Source organism: Rutidosis leptorrhynchoides, chromosome 7 (genome assembly GCF_046630445.1).
Source record: "Rutidosis leptorrhynchoides isolate AG116_Rl617_1_P2 chromosome 7, CSIRO_AGI_Rlap_v1, whole genome shotgun sequence".
In the NCBI taxonomy this organism is placed as follows: domain Eukaryota; kingdom Viridiplantae; phylum Streptophyta; class Magnoliopsida; order Asterales; family Asteraceae; genus Rutidosis; species Rutidosis leptorrhynchoides.
In genome coordinates, this window is record NC_092339.1 from 112134686 (window position 1) to 112153782 (window position 19097).

Below are 19097 nucleotides of genomic sequence, written 5' to 3' on the forward strand. Positions count from 1 at the left end.
TCTGTCTCGCGACTTTTCCATCATTGTGGTTTGGGTATGATCCGAGGAGAAAATCAACACATTGCGATGTCACTAGCAATCTAGCAGGTTAATCGTACATATACTCTAATTGATTAAATAGTAAATACTATCTTCATGGATCAACCAAAATTTGTCTTATTTTAATTGACACAAATCCATTGTTCTGGAGTTCAACTGTTATTTCTTTCTAATGTAAAGATTCATAATGGAATGTGAAAATTATGAATCTTTTAAATCCATAAATCTGTTCTTGTGGATGATTACAAGCCATTTTTGGTTATGATAACCAGACATGTTTAGGCGTCTAAACAAAGTTGTGCTTGTATTGCTCTTACTGCTCTTACTGGATCCTACGACCCGTTTATTAATCTAGTTCGATCAAGGCAAAAGAAAAATAGATAACGTAAAAAACAAACATGAGTGGGGAGACGGAAACTTTAAATCAAATTAGTGGCGTCACTTATATGTGTGTGTACGATGTTGCCACTTTAGTAACCAAGAGAAGACTCGTCCCGAACCAAATATTGACAATAACAAGTCCTAGCATTGCAAGATTGTTATATTTCCTGCACACAACACAACCAAGATCACCAAATATTTAATGTTGATTATACGTACGTTACATATCAGATGACTTGTTGATGTTCAAATTAAGTGAAAGTGACTGTACCCAAGAGGGAGGCGTCCTTTGGGATCTCCTGATGCGTATCCATTGAAGTAGAAATATCGGGTAACTATATAAACTACTCCTAAAACAGAACATATAACTGGATGCTTGAGCCCTCCCAAAACCAACAGTGTGAAGAAAATTGGCAAAGTTTCGAGCGAATTTTGATGCCCTCTCTGCAAAAAAAATAAAATTGACCCGTAAAGGAAATGAAAACTCTATACATAGTTCACTTTTACATTCAACCACTATAATATATATACAACTACTTTAAAAAACCTGAACACAATTATAGATTTTGTAATCCTTGCTATCAGCTTCGGTAGCATATAATATAGGATACCCCACATTGTACCTTCATCAAAAAAAGAAAATGGTAATTGGAGATTTAGCGTGTAGTTAAAAAACTAACTGATTCTATGAACATAGAACATAGTTAGCTAGTACACATAAGGGCTGGATTGAGTATTGTTACTTTTTTCGGGCTTTGCCTACTTGAATCTGCATATAAGCATTGAAAAAGCAGTAGGCGATAATTGTTAGGATAATGTAACCGTATTCACTGGGAAGTAAATCTATTAAAAGGGCCATTGTAATTTCCTTCAGTATCCTGAAATGTTATATGTGACCGTATGGTTTATAAGCTTCACTTGCATTGTAATTGTAGCCCTTTAAGTTAGTTGTATGTGAAGTTGTAAACTTGTGCAAACAACTTAAACAGCATTACGCCAGGGTGGCAAATATGTTTTTCCAAAAGAGAAACGAGAAAGCACAAAACAAAATTAAAGGTTTTTTTTTTTTGGAACGGCAAACACACATTCATTTTGTCTACAACAGACTCGAACTCATAACCTTAAATATCTTCTTCGAGCATAACCACAATAGTCATATGTCAAACAATAGTTAGTGTGGAATGGCGTTGTGGTTCAACATGCTTATTAGTAAGTTATTTTATGTTAATATTTAGCTTTACGTTTGCGTCAAGGTTTCTGCTTTCGACAACGTTACTGTGATGTTGTAGTGACATTTATCGTGTTACATCTTTGTATCTTGAGCACATTTAACTTATTGTTATAGTTATAATAATAATTCTGTTTTTTAATTTTTTTTAATTTAATTATTTTCAGGAATGTTCAGTACCTTTTTTATTATTATAGTTCTAACTTTTCATTACTGTTTCTGTTAAATTTGACGTTGCAGTTCTCTAATATATTTTTATGTTTCCATTTTTTAAAAAGGTTCTGTTGTTAACAAGCAAGTTTATTAATCAAAGTGTTAAACAACTGTATTCTAAAAAGAAACTAATTTTGTGTATTTTTTGTTGCTCTATTAGTCCACCATGTTTGTTATTGAGGATTAAAAATGATATATCTATGTTTGTTTTGAGGATCTACAATTTTATTCTGTTGCTTATTTGTTTTCCACCATGCTCTTACTGTTAACCAGTAAGGCCTTTAATTATAATTTAAAACAGTTTTACCTTGAAAAACATATAGTGTGGTGTACTTTTGCAGAAATCGTGATCACATTATGATAATTATATTTGGGTCGGTGCCAATTTTGTTGTCGCTGCTGGTGTTGTCAAGTAGAAAGCTAATAAAGAGGTGAAATATAGCATGCTTATCTTTTCGATCTTTTTGCTCCTTGTTGCGGTTTTCTATTGAACTTGTTACTCTTTCAAACTGTTGTAGAATGTTTGGCCTTTCGTTTGGATCTATTCTGGTGATTGCGTTGCTGGTGGTAGCTAGTGGCAGAATGAGTTATTTGTGTTGGGAAATTACGGCCTCATTAATTCCCACCACCCAGCCCAACAATAATAGTAAAGAAATAAGAACAATACACAACACAAGATTTAACGTGAAAACTCCAAAACAGGAGAAAAATCACCGGCCCCCAAAGAGAGAAATACACTATATCACAAATTGTTACAATGATATAGACGACTCTCTTAAGCCAACTACACTCTCCAAAATATTTAACTAATACAACTCTCAAACAAGGGTAAGAAAGAAAGAAATAATCAAATACTTAAAGTGTATTGATTGGTGCAATTTGGAATGAAGCCTTAGCCCCTCTTATATAACCAAGTCACTCACCCCTCACATCTTCCTCCCACCAATGTGGGATAAACATATCTTCTACTAGCCAAAATAAACCAACAAATCTCCACCTTTTGGATAGAAGAAGATAACCATGCTTCCACATTGCAAGGATAACCGATGTAGACGCTTCCTCGACGACAACTTCAAGATCCTCATCTTCATACCGTTGACATTATCTCCCAAGAGACAAAACTTGCTTCTTCATCGAACATTGTCTAAACCGACAATCATTGTCATCACAGACAATCATAACTCTTAACAAGAATTATCATACTCCACCATTAAGAGTATAGCACTTAGAATATCACATTCCAAGCATTTCACCTCGACACATGTTGTTGAACAACCAGCTGAAACTTTATGGTGCAACTTCCTTGTTTGGCTTTCCCGAAAGTCCCATCAGCTACAACATCAGTTTCCACCACACAGCCTGCATCAACGCCAAACCAATGCCCATGTGTAATTGTGGAACCGCTAACGAACATCCCTTTCCACGGTGGCGCGGACACACCATGAGGATGACGTGACTTCAGAGGAATTCGTCACTCTCCGTAACAACGGAGACAATGTTAGCGTCTTTGGAGCCATTTGCCGGATTAGCTCCACCGGGACAATTAACCCTTACATGTCCAGTCTTCCCGCACTTCCAGCATGTCAGATTCTTTCTAGAGTTTCTCTTCTGCCTATCCGAACACAACACTATCGTATCTCCTGATGACGAGACCCCGTTACCTTCCAGTCTTTTCTCCTCGGATAGGAGCTTGCTAGTAACGTCTTCAAACTTCAGAGTTTTCTTCCCATACATCAAAATAGGTTTCATGTGTTCATAAGACGATGATAAAGATAATATCAACCTCAAAGCTTTATCTTCATCATCCGTTTTAACTCCAATAGCCTCCAGTTCTGAAACAATACCATTAAGAATACTTAGATGATCTGAAATCTTTGAACCCCCATCCATACGCAGAGTATGAAATTGTTCTTTAAGACACAACCGATTTGAGATGCCCTTGCCCTGGTACAACTGCTCTAGTTTAACCCAAAGCTCCTTTGCCGTTGATAACCCGTGCACATTTGCAAGCACGTTCTTTGCAAGACACAAACGAATCGCACTTGCTGCCCTCAAATCCATATCATCCCATTCTTCTTCATCGAACTTACTGCTAGAATCACTGCCAGGAACAAGGGTGAGTTTACCCTTCAAAGCCTTGTGTAAACCGGACTGAATCAACACATCCTTGACTTGAACCTGCCATAAGCCAAAATTGATCATCCCATCAAATTTCTCTACATCAAACCTCATTGGACTGAACTTCAACATCGTATCCGTATCCTATAGACAACAACTTTCTCTGATTTTGCTCACGTTTCGAATAGCCAAAAGATGTAGCAGGTAGCCAGGACCCTTTAAATCGAAAATCCACAACTAGGCCACTAACAAATCCAATTATTACTACGAATCAGAAAAAATATTGTCTAACCAGATACCCTATACGATCGATAGAACTCGTTTCTGATGTGGACGATCCACTCCCGTGGCAACCACAGAGCATACTCCGACTCCTATAACCGAGACCCTCGTCAAACCTGACGCTCTGATACCAGTTGTTGGGAAATTACGGCCTCACTAATTCCCACCACCCAGCCCAACAATAATAGTAAAGAAATAAGAACAATACACAACACAAGATTTAACGTGGAAACTCCAAAACAGGAGAAAAACCACCGGCCCCCAAAGAGAGAAATACACTATATCACAAATTGTTACAATGATATAGACGACTCTCTTAAGCCAACTACACTCTCCAAAATATTTAACTAATACAACTCTCAAACAAGGGTAAGAAAGAAAGAAATAATCAAATGCTTAAAGTGTATTGATTGGTGCAATTTGGAATGAAGACTTAGCCCCTCTTATATAACCAAGTCACTCACCCCTCACATCTTCCTCCCACCAATGTGGGATAAACATATCTTCTACTAGCCAAAATAAACCAACAATTTGTTGATGATTCGGGTGGGCATGGTTCAAGGAGTTGTTAGTTGATGAGTTATATTTATCAAATAATTCTTTCAGCCACTAAAAAGAACAGCTACCACTAGCGACGCAATAAAAAACGGATCAAAACGAAAATCCAAACATTCTATGACGGTTTAAAGGAGTTACAGAACTGATATAAAACCACAATGAGAAACTAAAAGACCAGAAAGATAAGCATGCTATGTATGGCATTTTCTTAATAACTTTCGACTTGACAACAACAACACAGGACAATAGAATTGCCACCAACCTAAACATAACTGTCATAGTGTGATCAAGATTCCTGCAAACATACACCAACATTAGATGTTTTTCAAGGTATACTTGTTTTGAAGTTTAATTAACGGACTTACTGAACACCAAGAGCATCGGGATAACGAACAAGCAACAAAATAAAATTGCAGTTTCTCAAAACAAAAGCAGAGATAACGTGTTTAATCCTCAATAACAAGCCAAGTCGACTAGTAGAGAAACAAAAAATACACAACATTAGTTGTTTTTTAAGATACACCTGTTTTAAAATTCGATTAACAAATTTACTTGTTAACAGCAGGACCTAAAGAATGAATTAACAGCAGGAGCTAAAGAATGAAAAAGCAACAAAGTTTTCAAAACAAATTATGTTATAGCATTATTAATCCTTAATGAAACACCGGGTTGAATATTACCAGATTTATTGGTCTGGTTAAGGAGTGGAACTTTTACTTCTAATATATAATATATATAAGTTCTATAATAATAAAATAAAATTATTATAAGTTCTATAATAATAAAATAAAATTATTATTCTTCTTAAAATATATAAAATTTAAATCGAGACAGAAAACAGATTAAGGAACTATTTTCTCAACTTTAACATGTCTAGAAACAATAATGAAAACTTAGAACCAAATTTTTTTGAAAATAATTAATATAATAAAAATAGAATTAATATAGCCATAAAAATAATTTAAATGTGCTCCAGATACGAAGATGTAAACACGATAACTGTCACTAACTTTGCTTGAAATAGAAACCATGACGTAATGAATTTATCTATACTAATTAGAATTTGTATATTTAGGTTATATCGAACAAATAATTTAATTTTATTAGCAAGCAAATATGTACAAGTTTAATCTTTAGAGTTACAATATACTGGCTGCTTATGGTTACAATGTAATATCAAGTTAATGATTTGCAATAAGCACAAAACTTGTAATTGTGTCTTGAAAGTACTCACCAATCATAACTGAATACCTGTAAGAGTTTGGATGGTTCATGAAATATAATTATCGATGATGGACAACGTTACAATATGGTCTGCGGGTCCACACATGTCTTCTTGATAGTAGCGTGTCTCTGATGTAGTTGATGCTATATTGTTTAAGAGACATTCGTCAGATATACATGGATAAAGGTACCTTTAGTGTTGCGTCTTAACAATTTTAGTGTACGCTATGCATATGCATATATGACCACATATCAAGTTAAACGGTTGATGATTTATACCATATTCTAAAGGTACTTAAAGATACATAAAGGTGTTCGAGACGTTGTTCCTATTTATGTGAATAGGAGATATCTATCCATAAATCAAACTTAGTGATAAGATTTAAGAACTATATGCTATTCAAAGACTTGTACAACTTTTGTCTTGTATTTAGTTACTTGAAGATAAACGTATTGGCACTGAAATCCCGAGCTGCAGCTTGTGAGTATCTGACTTATCTTTATTTAATACTTAATTTATATTTATATTTGCATATTCAAGTAATTCCAATATAAGCCCAAGAGTTCATCACTTTCTAAAACCAATTGGTATTTGAGGGACTTCCCCTTAGACTTATATACATACATTTGTTTTTGTCTCCCTCCTATGTGAGATGTTGTAAATTTAGTGTAATTTTGGGTTTTAATCTACACTTGTAAATGGGTTTGGAGGTACGGAGTGTACACCCATTAAGTGATAGATTACCCGAACCCAAAAGTGGTTTTCCATTATTTACTATCATGACTTGGTCTACCTGAAATTTGACTAAGTGTTTTCAGTACTAAGTTTTCTTAGTAAGCTGAAATTTGGCTAAGTGTTTTGTGCTGGTTGTTCTGCATTGCTGGTCCTTGTGCTGGTTGTTCTGCATTGCTGGTCCTTGTGTTGGTTGTTCTGCATTGCTGGTCCCTGTGCTGGTTGTTCTGCGCAGCTGGTCCCTGTGCTGGTTGTTCTGCGCAGCTGGTCCCTGTGCTGGTTGTTCTGCGCAGCTGATCCCTGTGCTGGTTGTTCTGCGCAGCTGGTCCTGTTTGCTGGTTCCTCTGCGCTGCTGGTCCTGTATGCTGACTTTTGCGCTGCTGGTCCTGTATGCTGACTTTTGCGCTGCTGGTCCTGTTTGCTGATTTTTGCGCTGCTGGTCCTTTTGCAGTGCTGGTTCTTAAGAGACAGCAGTAAGAAAACACTTAACACAATTTTGAGTGATTACTGAAGAATTATTCTTGCACCCACTTTTGCTTTAGTGATTGAAGGAATAATACTTGTTTATTATAAAGTGATCACTCATGCTTTGATAGTTGTAAAATATAATATTTGTTTATTGTAAAAGTAACAACTTTTACTTTAATGATGGAAGTGATAATATTTGTTTATAGAAATATTCTTCCTGTAACCACTTTTGAATATTATAGAAGATACTTTTATTAATCAATCGGCCAATTGATTTTAATAAAAGACTCTTTCATGATAAGGGTGTATATAAATATATTAACCAATATGCATGAGAAATATATACAAGTTACGAACACCAAAATATTCTTCTGCAAAAGGAATTCTTGTTTCTGCCAAAACAAGAATTTAATCTCTGTCTTATCCCAAAGTGATATTCGTGTAACCCAGGCTATAAGGGTCGAATAATTACTTTCGGAAAGTGATACCACGATTCAGTGATTTATCCGGCTATCGATTATTTTACCCTACACGAAAGAATTTAATAAAACCTCCAACAATCGAAAGTAATTATACGTTATAATCGATGGCGGCTACGATGAAACACATGACGGCGAATTTCTCCAAACTTGATAAGTTTGAGGGAATTGATTTTAGGAGATGGCAAAAGAAGATGCACTTCTTTCTGAGCAGCATGAGTGTGGTGTACGTACTCAGCACACCAATTCCCGAAGATCATGGTGATGATGCCACTATTGAACAAATTCGGAAAAGGTGCAAGTGGGAGAACGATGACTACATCGCTAGAGGTTTAATCCTCAATGGTATGGCTGATTCCCTTTTTGATATTTACCTAAATATTGAATCTTCTAAAGAACTATGGGACTGTTTAGAAACCAAGTATATGTCTGAGGATGCTTCTAGTAAAAAGTTCCTTGTGAGTAATTTTAATAATTACAAGATGGTCGATTCTAGACCGGTCTTGGAACAATACAATGAGCTCATTCGTATACTTGGTCAATTCACACAACATAAGATGAACATGGATGAGTCTATTCAAGTCTCAAGCATAATTGATAAACTACCTCCATCTTGGAAAGAATTTAAACATTCTTTGAAACATAAGAAGGAGGAGTTAACTCTTGTTGAGTTGGGTAGTCATCTGCGTATTGAGGAATCCCTCAGGTTGCAGGATAATGACAAGCCAAAGAGCAACGAAGTTGCTGGTACGTCTGTTGTCAATATGGTGGAACATAAAAAGTTCACTAGTAATAATGACAAAAAGGGCAAACGTAAACATCAAGGTTATAACAAGGCTATTCCGAACAAGAAGTCTAAATTGACTTGTTGGAAGTGTGGTAAAACTGGACACATAAAAAAGGATTGCAAGGTTATTTTTGGTAATAATAATGCCAAAGGATCTAGCACAAGCGGTTCGGGAAATGGTTTAAACAACCACAACTCGAAAGGTCAGAATATATTTAATAATTCAAATGAGAATTATTATGTTTCATATATATCTGAGGCTTATTTTGTGCAGGATGATGATGTCGCGTGGTGGGTTGACTCGGGAGCCACCACCCATGTATGCAAGGATAGATTTTGGTTCAAGACTTACGAGTCCGTGACTGATGGATCAATTCTTCATATGGGAAATGAGTCAACAGCCTCTGTTCATGGACGTGGAAGTGTGGATTTGTGTTTTAGTTCTGGAAAAACTATTTGTTTGTTTGATGTTTTGCATGTACCACAAATAAGAAAAAATTTGATTTCCAGTAGTGTGTTAAATTGTTGTGGTTATAAACAAGTGATTGAATCTGATAAGTTTGTTTTGTCAAAACATGGTATGTTTGTTGGTTTTGGTTATTTATGCAATAGAATGTTTAGACTTAACATTAATCACTTGAATGTTAATTTTGCTTTTATATCTACTTCTAGCATAAATAATTCTACACTTTGGCATGCTAGACTAGGACATATACACTTTAAAAGAATGCAAGATATGTCTAAAGATGGATTAATACCGGCTTTTGACATGAACAATGAAAAGTGTAAAACGTGTATGTTAACAAAGATCACTAAGAAACCATTTCAAAATGTACATCGTGATACTGAAATTTTGGAATTAATACATAGTGATTTATGTGATTTGCATGCTACTCCTACTTTAGGGAACAAGAAATATTTTGTGACTTTTATTGATGATGCTTCTAGATTTTGCTATGTTTATTTGTTACATACTAAGGATGAAGCATTAGATAAATTTAAAATATTTAAAACTGAAGTAGAATTACAACAAAAGGCTTTGATTAAAAGACTTAGAACAGATATGGGAGGTGAATACATTGACCAATCGTATTTTCAATCCGTTGGTATTATCCATGAGACCACAGCTCCTTATACTCCACAACAAAATGGTATATCTGAAAGGAAGAATAGGGTCCTTAAGGAAATGGTTAATTCCATGTTATCCTATTCGGGTTTAAGTGAAGGATTTTGGGGGGAAGCTATGTTAACAGCTTGTTATTTGCTTAATAGAGTTCCTAACAAAAGAAACAAGATTACACCTTATGAACTTTGGAATAAAAGGAAACCTAACTTGAATTATCTTCGGGTATGGGGCTGTAGGGCGGTTGTAAGACTACCTGATCCCAAGAAGAAAAGTTTAGGTGAAAGAGGTATAGATTGCATATTTGTTGGATATGTTGAACATTCCAAGGCATATAGGTTCTATGTAATAGAGCCTAATGAGTTTGTCTCAATCAATTCCGTGATTGATTCAAGGGATGCAATCTTTGATGAAAATCGATTTTCATCTATACCTAGACCAAAGGATATGATTCCTAGTAACAATGGAATCAATAAGGATTGTAATGATGAAGTCTCTGAAAAGGCCGTTGATCAGTCACTTGAGCTTCGGAAAAGCAAAAGAAAAAGGAAACCTAAATCATTTGGACCAGATTTTCAACTATACTTAGTTGAAGGTTCTAGGGATGATGTTTCTACCCAATATTCGTATTGTTTCAATGTTGATGATGATCCTAAAACATATGATGAAGCAATGAGGTCTCAGGATGTTGCATTCTGGAAAGAGGCAATTAATGATGAGATAGATTCTATCATGGGCAATAACACTTGGGTGTTAGCTGATCTACCTCCTGGTTGCAAACCTTTGGGTTGCAAATGGATCTTCAAAAAGAAGATGAAGGTGGATGGAACTATTGAAAAATTCAAGGCAAGGTTAGTCATTCAAGGCTTTAGACAAAAGTCTGGAATTGACTATTTTGATACTTATGCTCCCGTGGCACGTATCACTACCATTAGACTGCTGATTGCTTTGGCTACGATTCACAATCTAGTTATTCACCAGATGGATGTGAAGACAGCATTCTTGAATGGTGAATTGGATGAGGAGGTTTATATGAACCAACCTCAGGGCTTTGTCATGACAGGAAATGAAGGCAAGGTGTGCAAACTTGTGAAATCCTTATATGGTTTGAAACAAGCACCTAATCAATGGCATCAAAAGTTTGATGAAGTGATTTTATCTAGTGGTTTTAAATTAAACCAAGCAGATAAATGTGTATATAGTAAATTTGATGATTCTGGTAAAGGAGTTATAATTTGTCTATATGTTGATGACATGTTAATCTTTGGGACTGACCAAAGTCAGGTTGATTTAACAAAAGAATTTTTGTCATCAAAATTCTCCATGAAAGATATGGGGGAGGCTGACGTTATCCTTGGCATTAGGATCAAACGTGAAAGCAAAGGAATTTCGATTTGTCAATCTCATTATATTGAGAAGGTGTTGAAAAAGTTCAATTGCTTTGAATGTAATCCTGTGAGTACCCCTGTTGATCCAAGTGAGAAGCTTATGCCTAATCAAGGTGAAGCTGTATCACAACTTGAGTATTCTCAGGTGATTGGGTGTTTGATGTACGCCATGACTTGTTCAAGGCCGGATATTGCTTTTGCTGTGGGAAAACTGAGTAGATATGCTAGTAATCCTAGTACTCATCACTGGCAAGCAATTAGGCGGGTACTGAAGTACTTGAAGAAAACTATGGACTATAGTTTATCTTATAATGGGTTTCCTTCAGTAATAGAAGGATATTCTGATGCGAGTTGGATAACCAATATTGAAGATCATTCTTCAACGAGTGGTTGGGTGTTCTTGCTTGGGGGAGGTGCTATTTCATGGGCTTCTAAGAAGCAGACATGTATTACTAACTCAACGATGGAATCTGAGTTTGTTGCTTTAGCTGCTGCTGGTAAAGAAGCAGAATGGCTTAGAAACTTGATCCATGAGATACCATTATGGCCTAAACCTATAGCACCCATGTCTATCCATTGTGATAGTGCTGCGACATTGGCAAAGGCTTATAGCCAGATGTACAATGGAAAGTCTAGACACTTAGGTGTCAGAAATAGCATGATTCGTGAACTCATCATGAATGGGGTGATTTCTATAGTGTTCGTGAGGTCACAACAGAATTTAGCTGATCACTTGACGAAGGGATTGGCAAGAGACTTGGTGAACAAGTCTGCTGTGGGGATGGGTTTAAAGTCTACATAAATTTCTAATTATAAGATACCCAATTCCCTTCTGATGAAAATTAGAATTTGAATTCAATGTGGAAGGCTTATACTTAGAAATTTGGAGTACAAAATTTTGTATCATCCCAAGGTAAGGTATGTACTCGGACCTATTGAAGGTGAGGATGAAGTTTAGCTTCTTAATGGTTTATTTGAAAAAGTGCAATAGCAGGTGCATGACTGAAATGAACTACCTATGTGAATGTGAAGTTTTGCCGCTTCAACAAAGCTTGGACTTTTGCTTTAGATACATTCATGAATGGATATGGACACATGGCTTGTAAAGTGTCAGGATAGCTTTAGAGTATTTGAAAACTTATGTGTATGTTATTTTCAGTTATTCAAATGGGTTGAAGGGTTCAATTCTTAGAACACCCCGATTCTCGAATATTTGGAATGTGTAATGTACTAAGGTGAAAATTCAATCTTCAAGATATTTTCATTTATGCATGAGTTTTGTTTTAATTTGTTTAATTCTCATGAAACGAATTGCACTAAATTGGGGAGGATTGTTGTAAATTTAGTGTAATTTTGGGTTTTAATCTACACTTGTAAATGGGTTTGGAGGTACGGAGTGTACACCCATTAAGTGATAGATTACCCGAACCCAAAAGTGGTTTTCCATTATTTACTATCATGACTTGGTCTACCTGAAATTTGACTAAGTGTTTTCAGTACTAAGTTTTCTTAGTAAGCTGAAATTTGGCTAAGTGTTTTGTGCTGGTTGTTCTGCATTGCTGGTCCTTGTGCTGGTTGTTCTGCATTGCTGGTCCTTGTGCTGGTTGTTCTGCATTGCTGGTCCCTGTGCTGGTTGTTCTGCGCAGCTGGTCCCTGTGCTGGTTGTTCTGCGCAGCTGGTCCCTGTGCTGGTTGTTCTGCGCAGCTAATCCCTGTGCTGGTTGTTCTGCGCAGCTGGTCCTGTTTGCTGGTTCCTCTGCGCTGCTGGTCCTGTATGCTGACTTTTGCGCTGCTGGTCCTGTATGCTGACTTTTGCGCTGCTGGTCCTGTTTGCTGATTTTTGCGCTGCTGGTCCTTTTGCAGTGCTGGTTCTTAAGAGACAGCAGTAAGAAAACACTTAACACAATTTTGAGTGATTACTGAAGAATTATTCTTGCACCCACTTTTACTTTAGTGATTGAAGGAATAATACTTGTTTATTATAAAGTGATCACTCATGCTTTGATAGTTGTAAAATATAATATTTGTTTATTGTAAAAGTAACAACTTTTACTTTAATGATGGAAGTGATAATATTTGTTTATAGAAATATTCTTCCTGTAACCACTTTTGAATATTATAGAAGATACTTTTATTAATCAATCGGCCAATTGATTTTAATAAAAGACTCTTTCATGATAAGGGTGTATATAAATATATTAACCAATATGCATGAGAAATATATACAAGTTACGAACACCAAAATATTCTTCTGCAAAAGGAATTCTTGTTTCTGCCAAAATAAGAATTTAATCTCTGTCTTATCCCAAAGTGATATTCGTGTAACCCAGGCTATAAGGGTCGAATAATTACTTTCGGAAAGTGATACCACGATTCAGTGATTTATCCGGCTATCGATTATTTTACCCTACACGAAAGAATTTAATAAAACCTCCAACATGGGATAGGTTTGCACCCCAACATTACAAATATGTATACTCTTCTTCTTGACAGCTATGTTCCTACCTTAACGTTAGGTGTCCCCGTAAAAGTTGTTGATCCCGAGTTTCGAGAAAATTGCTTACGTGGATACCGTCAGATAGAGTAAGCTTCAAGTTGTCCCGATAAGTTACTCTAAATTTTTCTGTTGGACTATTTATTTTATATCAAAATATACTTTGTGCTATTTAAATGTGTAGAGTCTTACGTGTGTATGTTTTTTACAGTATAAAGTTAAGAAGTTGCGGTCGTTGCTGGAAGCATTTGGTGCAAAAGTTGTTCCTGTTGGAGATTTCAAACCCCAAAGCCAGTTTGTGATCTCTTAACTATCTGTTTACACAACTAAGAATAAGATATATGATATTAAAGCAGTATTTCATCATGTAAAAAAATATTTCAGGGTTTAGAGGATGATGAAAGTAATAAAATGTGTGTTAGGAAGAGAGGATTGCCTGGACGTTAGGAGATACAAATTTGAGAGAAAAACAACTCTATTACTCACAAGAATAGATTTACAGAGTATTACAAAACTCTTACAAAAAAACTCTCAAACTCACACACACTCTCTAGGTTGTGATTACACTTCATTCTCTGAGTGATTTTTGGGATGATTTACAATGAAAGTTTGCATCTCTATTTATAGCAAAAATTCTATGGCGGTGAATGGTGTGAACGAGGAAGGTTGGTAGAAGTTGGCGACCGTCATCGTGTTCAAGTTTGCCACTTCCATACGCGTTGTCAACGTCGGCAGCTTTGAACATATAGATGACGGCTGAAACAGAGCCATCTAGATGACGGCTGGAAACCACTGGAAACCATCAATTCTCCCCCTCCAACCGAATCAATGAACATTCTAGTTATGTTTCTGCATAACTCCAACTTCTCTCGAGTCACCACCTTTGTCAACATATCCACAGAATTCTCCTTTGTATGGTTCTTCACTAGTCTCAACAGTTGTCGATCAATTACCTCGCGTATCCAATGATAGTGAATATCAATATGTTTTGTACGGGAATGGTACATGGAGTTCTTGCTCAAATCTAGAGCACTCTGACTGTCACAATGTACCTTGTATTCCTTTTGCTTGATTCCAAATTCTTATAGATAACGCTTTAACCACAACATTTCTTTTCCAGCTTCTGCGGCAGCAATATACTCTGCTTCAGTTGTGGATAATGCAACACACTTCTGTAGTCTTGACTGCCATGAAACAGCTCCTCCTGCAAAAGTGTAAATGAATCCTGAAGTAGATTTCCTACTATCAGGATTTTCTGCCATATCCGCATCTATATAGCCTTCCAAGATTGGATCAGCTCCCCCGTAACAAAGACATAGATTCGTTGTACCTTTAAGATATCTGAGAATCCATTTTACTGCATTCCAATGCTCTTTCCCGGGGTTGGAGTGAAAATGACTCACCGTTCCCACTGCGTGAGCAATATCGGGCCTTGTACACACCATTGCATACATCAAACTTCCAACTGCTGAAGAATATGGTACTGAAGACATCTCCCCGATCTCTTCCTTGGATGAGGGACAAGAACTCTTGCTTAACTTGAAATGGTTATCTAATGGAATGCTAACAGGTTTGGCATTGTTCATATTGAAACGTGAAAGCACTCGTTCAATATACTTCTCCTGAGATAGCCATAACCTTTTATTCTTTCTGTCTCGGGTTATCTGCATTCCCAAAATCTGTTGAGCCTGTCCTAAGTCTTTCATGTCAAAAGACTTCGAGAGTTCCTTCTTCAGCTGGTTGATCTTCGTTGCGTCTTTCCCTACGATCAAAATATCGTCTACATATAGTAGAAGAGCAACAAAATTTCCTTCAGAAAACTTCTGAATGTAGACACACTCATCTGCTGTAGTTTTCTTATACCCTTGACTCACCATGCACGAGTCAAACTTCTTGTACCACTGCCTAGGTGCCTGCTTCAAACCATACAAACTTTTCTTCAGCTTGCATACAAGGTTATCTCCTGAAACCTCAAAACCTTCCGGCTGCTCCATGTAAATGTCTTCATGTAAATCTCCATGAAGAAAAGCTGTATTTACATCCATCTGTTCAAGCTCCAAGTTCATACTTGCGATCAATCCAAGTATGACTCTAATTGAAGTCATCTTGACTACTGGTGAAAATATCTCGTCAAAATCAATCCCTTTCTTCTGTTGGAATCCTTTGACTACAAGCCGTGCTTTGTATTTCACCACTTTTCCACTACCATCCTTTTTCAGCTTGAACACCCATTTGTTTTTCAGTGCCTTCTTCCCGCGTAGAAGTTCTACAATCTCATAAGTTTGATTTTTCTGCAGAGAATCCATCTCATCCTGCATTGCGAGCAACCATTTTTCTTTATCCTTATGAGTTACTGCTTCATGAAAACTCTCTGGTTCTCCATCTTCAGTAAGTAGAAGGTATTCGGATTCTGGATATCTACTCGATGGAATCCGACCTCGTTCAGATCTACGAACTTCTGGAACATTCTGATGAGATCCACCATCATCTTCGCCTTGTGATGGTCCTGGAACGTCTGGCAGATGGGGTTGTGGCTCCCCCTGCTCAGCACCATCATTTCCCTTATTATCTTCCACTTCTGGCATTTCTTCTTGCACTGAAAATTCATTTCTCATGAATGATTCCGTTGTTGCCTCTGGCACCTCAGCAGCAACATTTGATTTCTGAGATATTGTGGGCTTTTCAATATCTTCTATTGTCTAGCTTTCATGGAACACCACGTCCCTACTTCTGATCACCTTCTTCTCCTTTGGATCCCATAATCTGTATCCAAATTCTTCATCTCCATAGCCTATGAATATGCATAGAGTGGTCCTTGCATCCAGCTTCTGTCTGAGCTCCTTGGATACATGTGCGTACGCCAAACATCCAAATACTCTTAAGTGAGAGTATGATGGGTCCTTTCCAGACCAAAGTTTCTCCGGAACTTCAAAATCTAATGGTACTGATGGAGATCGGTTGATCAAGTAACATGCGGCTCTGACTGCTTCTCCCCAGAATGGCTTTGGCAGCTTAGCCATACTGAGCATGCTCCGAACACGTTCCATGATTGTTCGGTTCATTCTTTCTGCTATACCATTGTGTTGAGGGGTACGTGGAACTGTCTTCTCATGTCGGATGCCATATGATCTGCAATAGGCATCGAACTGCCTGGAAGAGTATTCACCGCCGTTGTCGGATCGAAGACACTTTAACTTCTTTCCTGTCTCACGTTCTACCATGACATGGAACTGTTTGAAGTAATCGAACACCTGGTCCTTCGTCCGCAAGAAATATACCCACACCTTTCGAGAAGTATCATCGATAAACATCAAAAAGTATCGATTGCCGCCAATTGATTCAACCTCTAAGGGACCACAAACATCAGAGTGTACCATACTGAGTAACTCTGATTTTCTCGTTGAAGATGAATTAAACGAGACTCTATGCTGCTTACCAAACAGACAATGATTACAAGGATCTAGTGCAGCGTCCTTGTCTACATTGATAAGCTTCTTCATTATTAGGGTAGACAACCCTTTCTCACTCATGTGACCGAGTCTCTGGTGCCATAAATTTTGTGAAGCCTCCTTTTCTGCAACATTAATACTATCTGTGCAGATCTTCACATGAGTTTTGTATAATGTGCCACAAATGTGTCCCCGAGCGACTATCATAGCGCCTCTTGACAATTTCCATGTGCCTCTACGGAAATGACTATCATAGCCCTGTTTGTCGAGAGCTACCCCAGAAAGTAAATTCAGCCGAAGATCTGACACATGGCGGACATCCTTCAAAGAGATTGTGCTCCAGGAACTTGTCTTTATCTTGACATCACCAATTCCGACAATCTCAGCGGAACTGGAATTTTCCATCTTCACAGCTCCAAAGTCACCAGCTTTGTATGTTGTGAAGTATTCCTTGTATGGAGTCACGTGGTAGGAAGCTGCAGTATCTACCACCCATTTCGTATCTTCTCGTGAGATGTGAAGGCATGTCTCATCATGGGTTGAACAATAAGTGACATCACCAGAGATTGAAACAACCCAACCCGTATTAAAACCAGCCCATAAAATTTTTTCCTTTTAATACGCTTTAAATAACACTTTAGGTCCCATTACACAATTTCTAGAACATATTTGTTACCAAAGTAAGTTCAACGAACTTAAAACATACATTAATAGTTTAAACTCCCTAATGCAATGGTTCATTAATTAAATCGTAAACCAGTTATAATCATTATGACCCGACTAGTTACGTTTACACTAAACTGAGCATGGTGATTTGGGACTACGCTACCCAAATCCTAATCGAGTCCGAAAGCAAGATCTTCTAAGCAACCTAGCCAAGATCTCTAATCCCCAAGCTTACCCGAGCCGCCAAGCATGCGAACCTATAAAAATATCAACAACGAGAGGGTAAGCTAATGCTTAGTGAATGATAATATACTACATACATATATATGTATAAAATGGACACGCCACACAAATATCAAATACCGCATACCGAAGCATCCACGCATAAAGATAAGCTAAGCTATGCATACCGTACTATCACTAAGCAATAAGCTAAAATATCAACCAAGTAAGTTCACCAACGACGATGTGAACAACGCCAATAAGCTACACCCGAAGGGTTAGCTACAACACAACAATACATTAATATATGTATACAATATATATATATATATATATATATATATATATATATATATATATATATAAATATATATATATATATATATATATGTATATATGTATATATATATATCTCGAATAACATAAACTGCTTACGCTTACAACACAATAACCATGGTTAACCAAATCTTCGCAAGGGAATGACTTCGCGAAATAAGTCATCGATGTTCATAACAACCATTAGTGCACTTAACACTTCGTACACTAACCCCACGGGTGGTATCTTAACACTTCGATACTTCACCCCGGGTGGCGTCTTAACACGTCGACACTTCACCCCGAGTGGTGTCTTAACACTTCGACACTTCACTCTTCATTTTACTTGAGGTGGCATCTTAACACGTCGATACTTCACCTCGAGTGGCGCCTTAACACATCGGCACTTCACCCTTCAACTACTCGGAGTGGCATCTTAGCACATCGATACTTCACTCCGAGTGGTGCCTTAACACTTCGACACTTCACTCGTCACGTGAAATGTGGTGTCTTAGCACATCGACACTTTACATCTCACGCTACAACAAATAAATACATTATATACCTAGGCATATAATTATTCCACTCACTATATTAACCCTTCGTCATTGGGGTTATAGAAGTCCACATCACACGCCCATGTGATATCGTACACACAAAGTGTGCACCTCGCCAAAGTGGTCAACCAAAACGCACAACCGTGCCAATTGGACCTATACACAAGTCCAACAATTCCACCTATATGAGAAGCGAGAACCCCTTCACCCGACCCGCACCCATCCTACACATACATATGCATATAGGATATTAACACTCACCTTGTCGCCTTGAAGAAATGCTTCCAAGTAATCCGCAACTCGTCAATGGAAAGTACCTAATCCATTATCACAAATTCAACAACACACTTAGATTGGATTTACAAACCAACCCA

General features: G+C 37.2%; 1 protein-coding gene across 1 annotated transcript; it reads right to left on the reverse strand.

Annotated features, from left to right (window-relative positions):
* Positions 1–481: 481 nt before the first annotated feature.
* Positions 482–1279, reverse strand: LOC139859523 (uncharacterized). Its single transcript, XM_071848303.1, has 4 exons — positions 1164–1279; positions 968–1043; positions 692–864; positions 482–587 (listed from the first exon to the last, which is right to left on the reverse strand). The coding sequence occupies exons 1-4, from the start codon at positions 1277–1279 to the stop codon at positions 482–484; spliced, it is 471 nt and encodes a 156-aa protein (XP_071704404.1).
* Between the last annotated feature and the right edge of the window lie 17818 nt (positions 1280–19097).

Bases quoted from the DNA above. Each gene is read 5' to 3' on its own strand.
- LOC139859523 (XM_071848303.1), bottom strand. From the start codon at position 1,279: ATGGCCCTTTTAATAGATTTACTTCCCAGTGAATACGGTTACATTATC. The intron at 865-967 runs GTTTTTTAAAGT...TTTTTTTTGCAG, and splicing joins AAATCTATAATTGTGTTCAG to AGAGGGCATCAAAATTCGCT. The intron at 588-691 runs GTACAGTCACTT...TGTTGTGTGCAG, and splicing joins AAAGGACGCCTCCCTCTTGG to GAAATATAACAATCTTGCAA.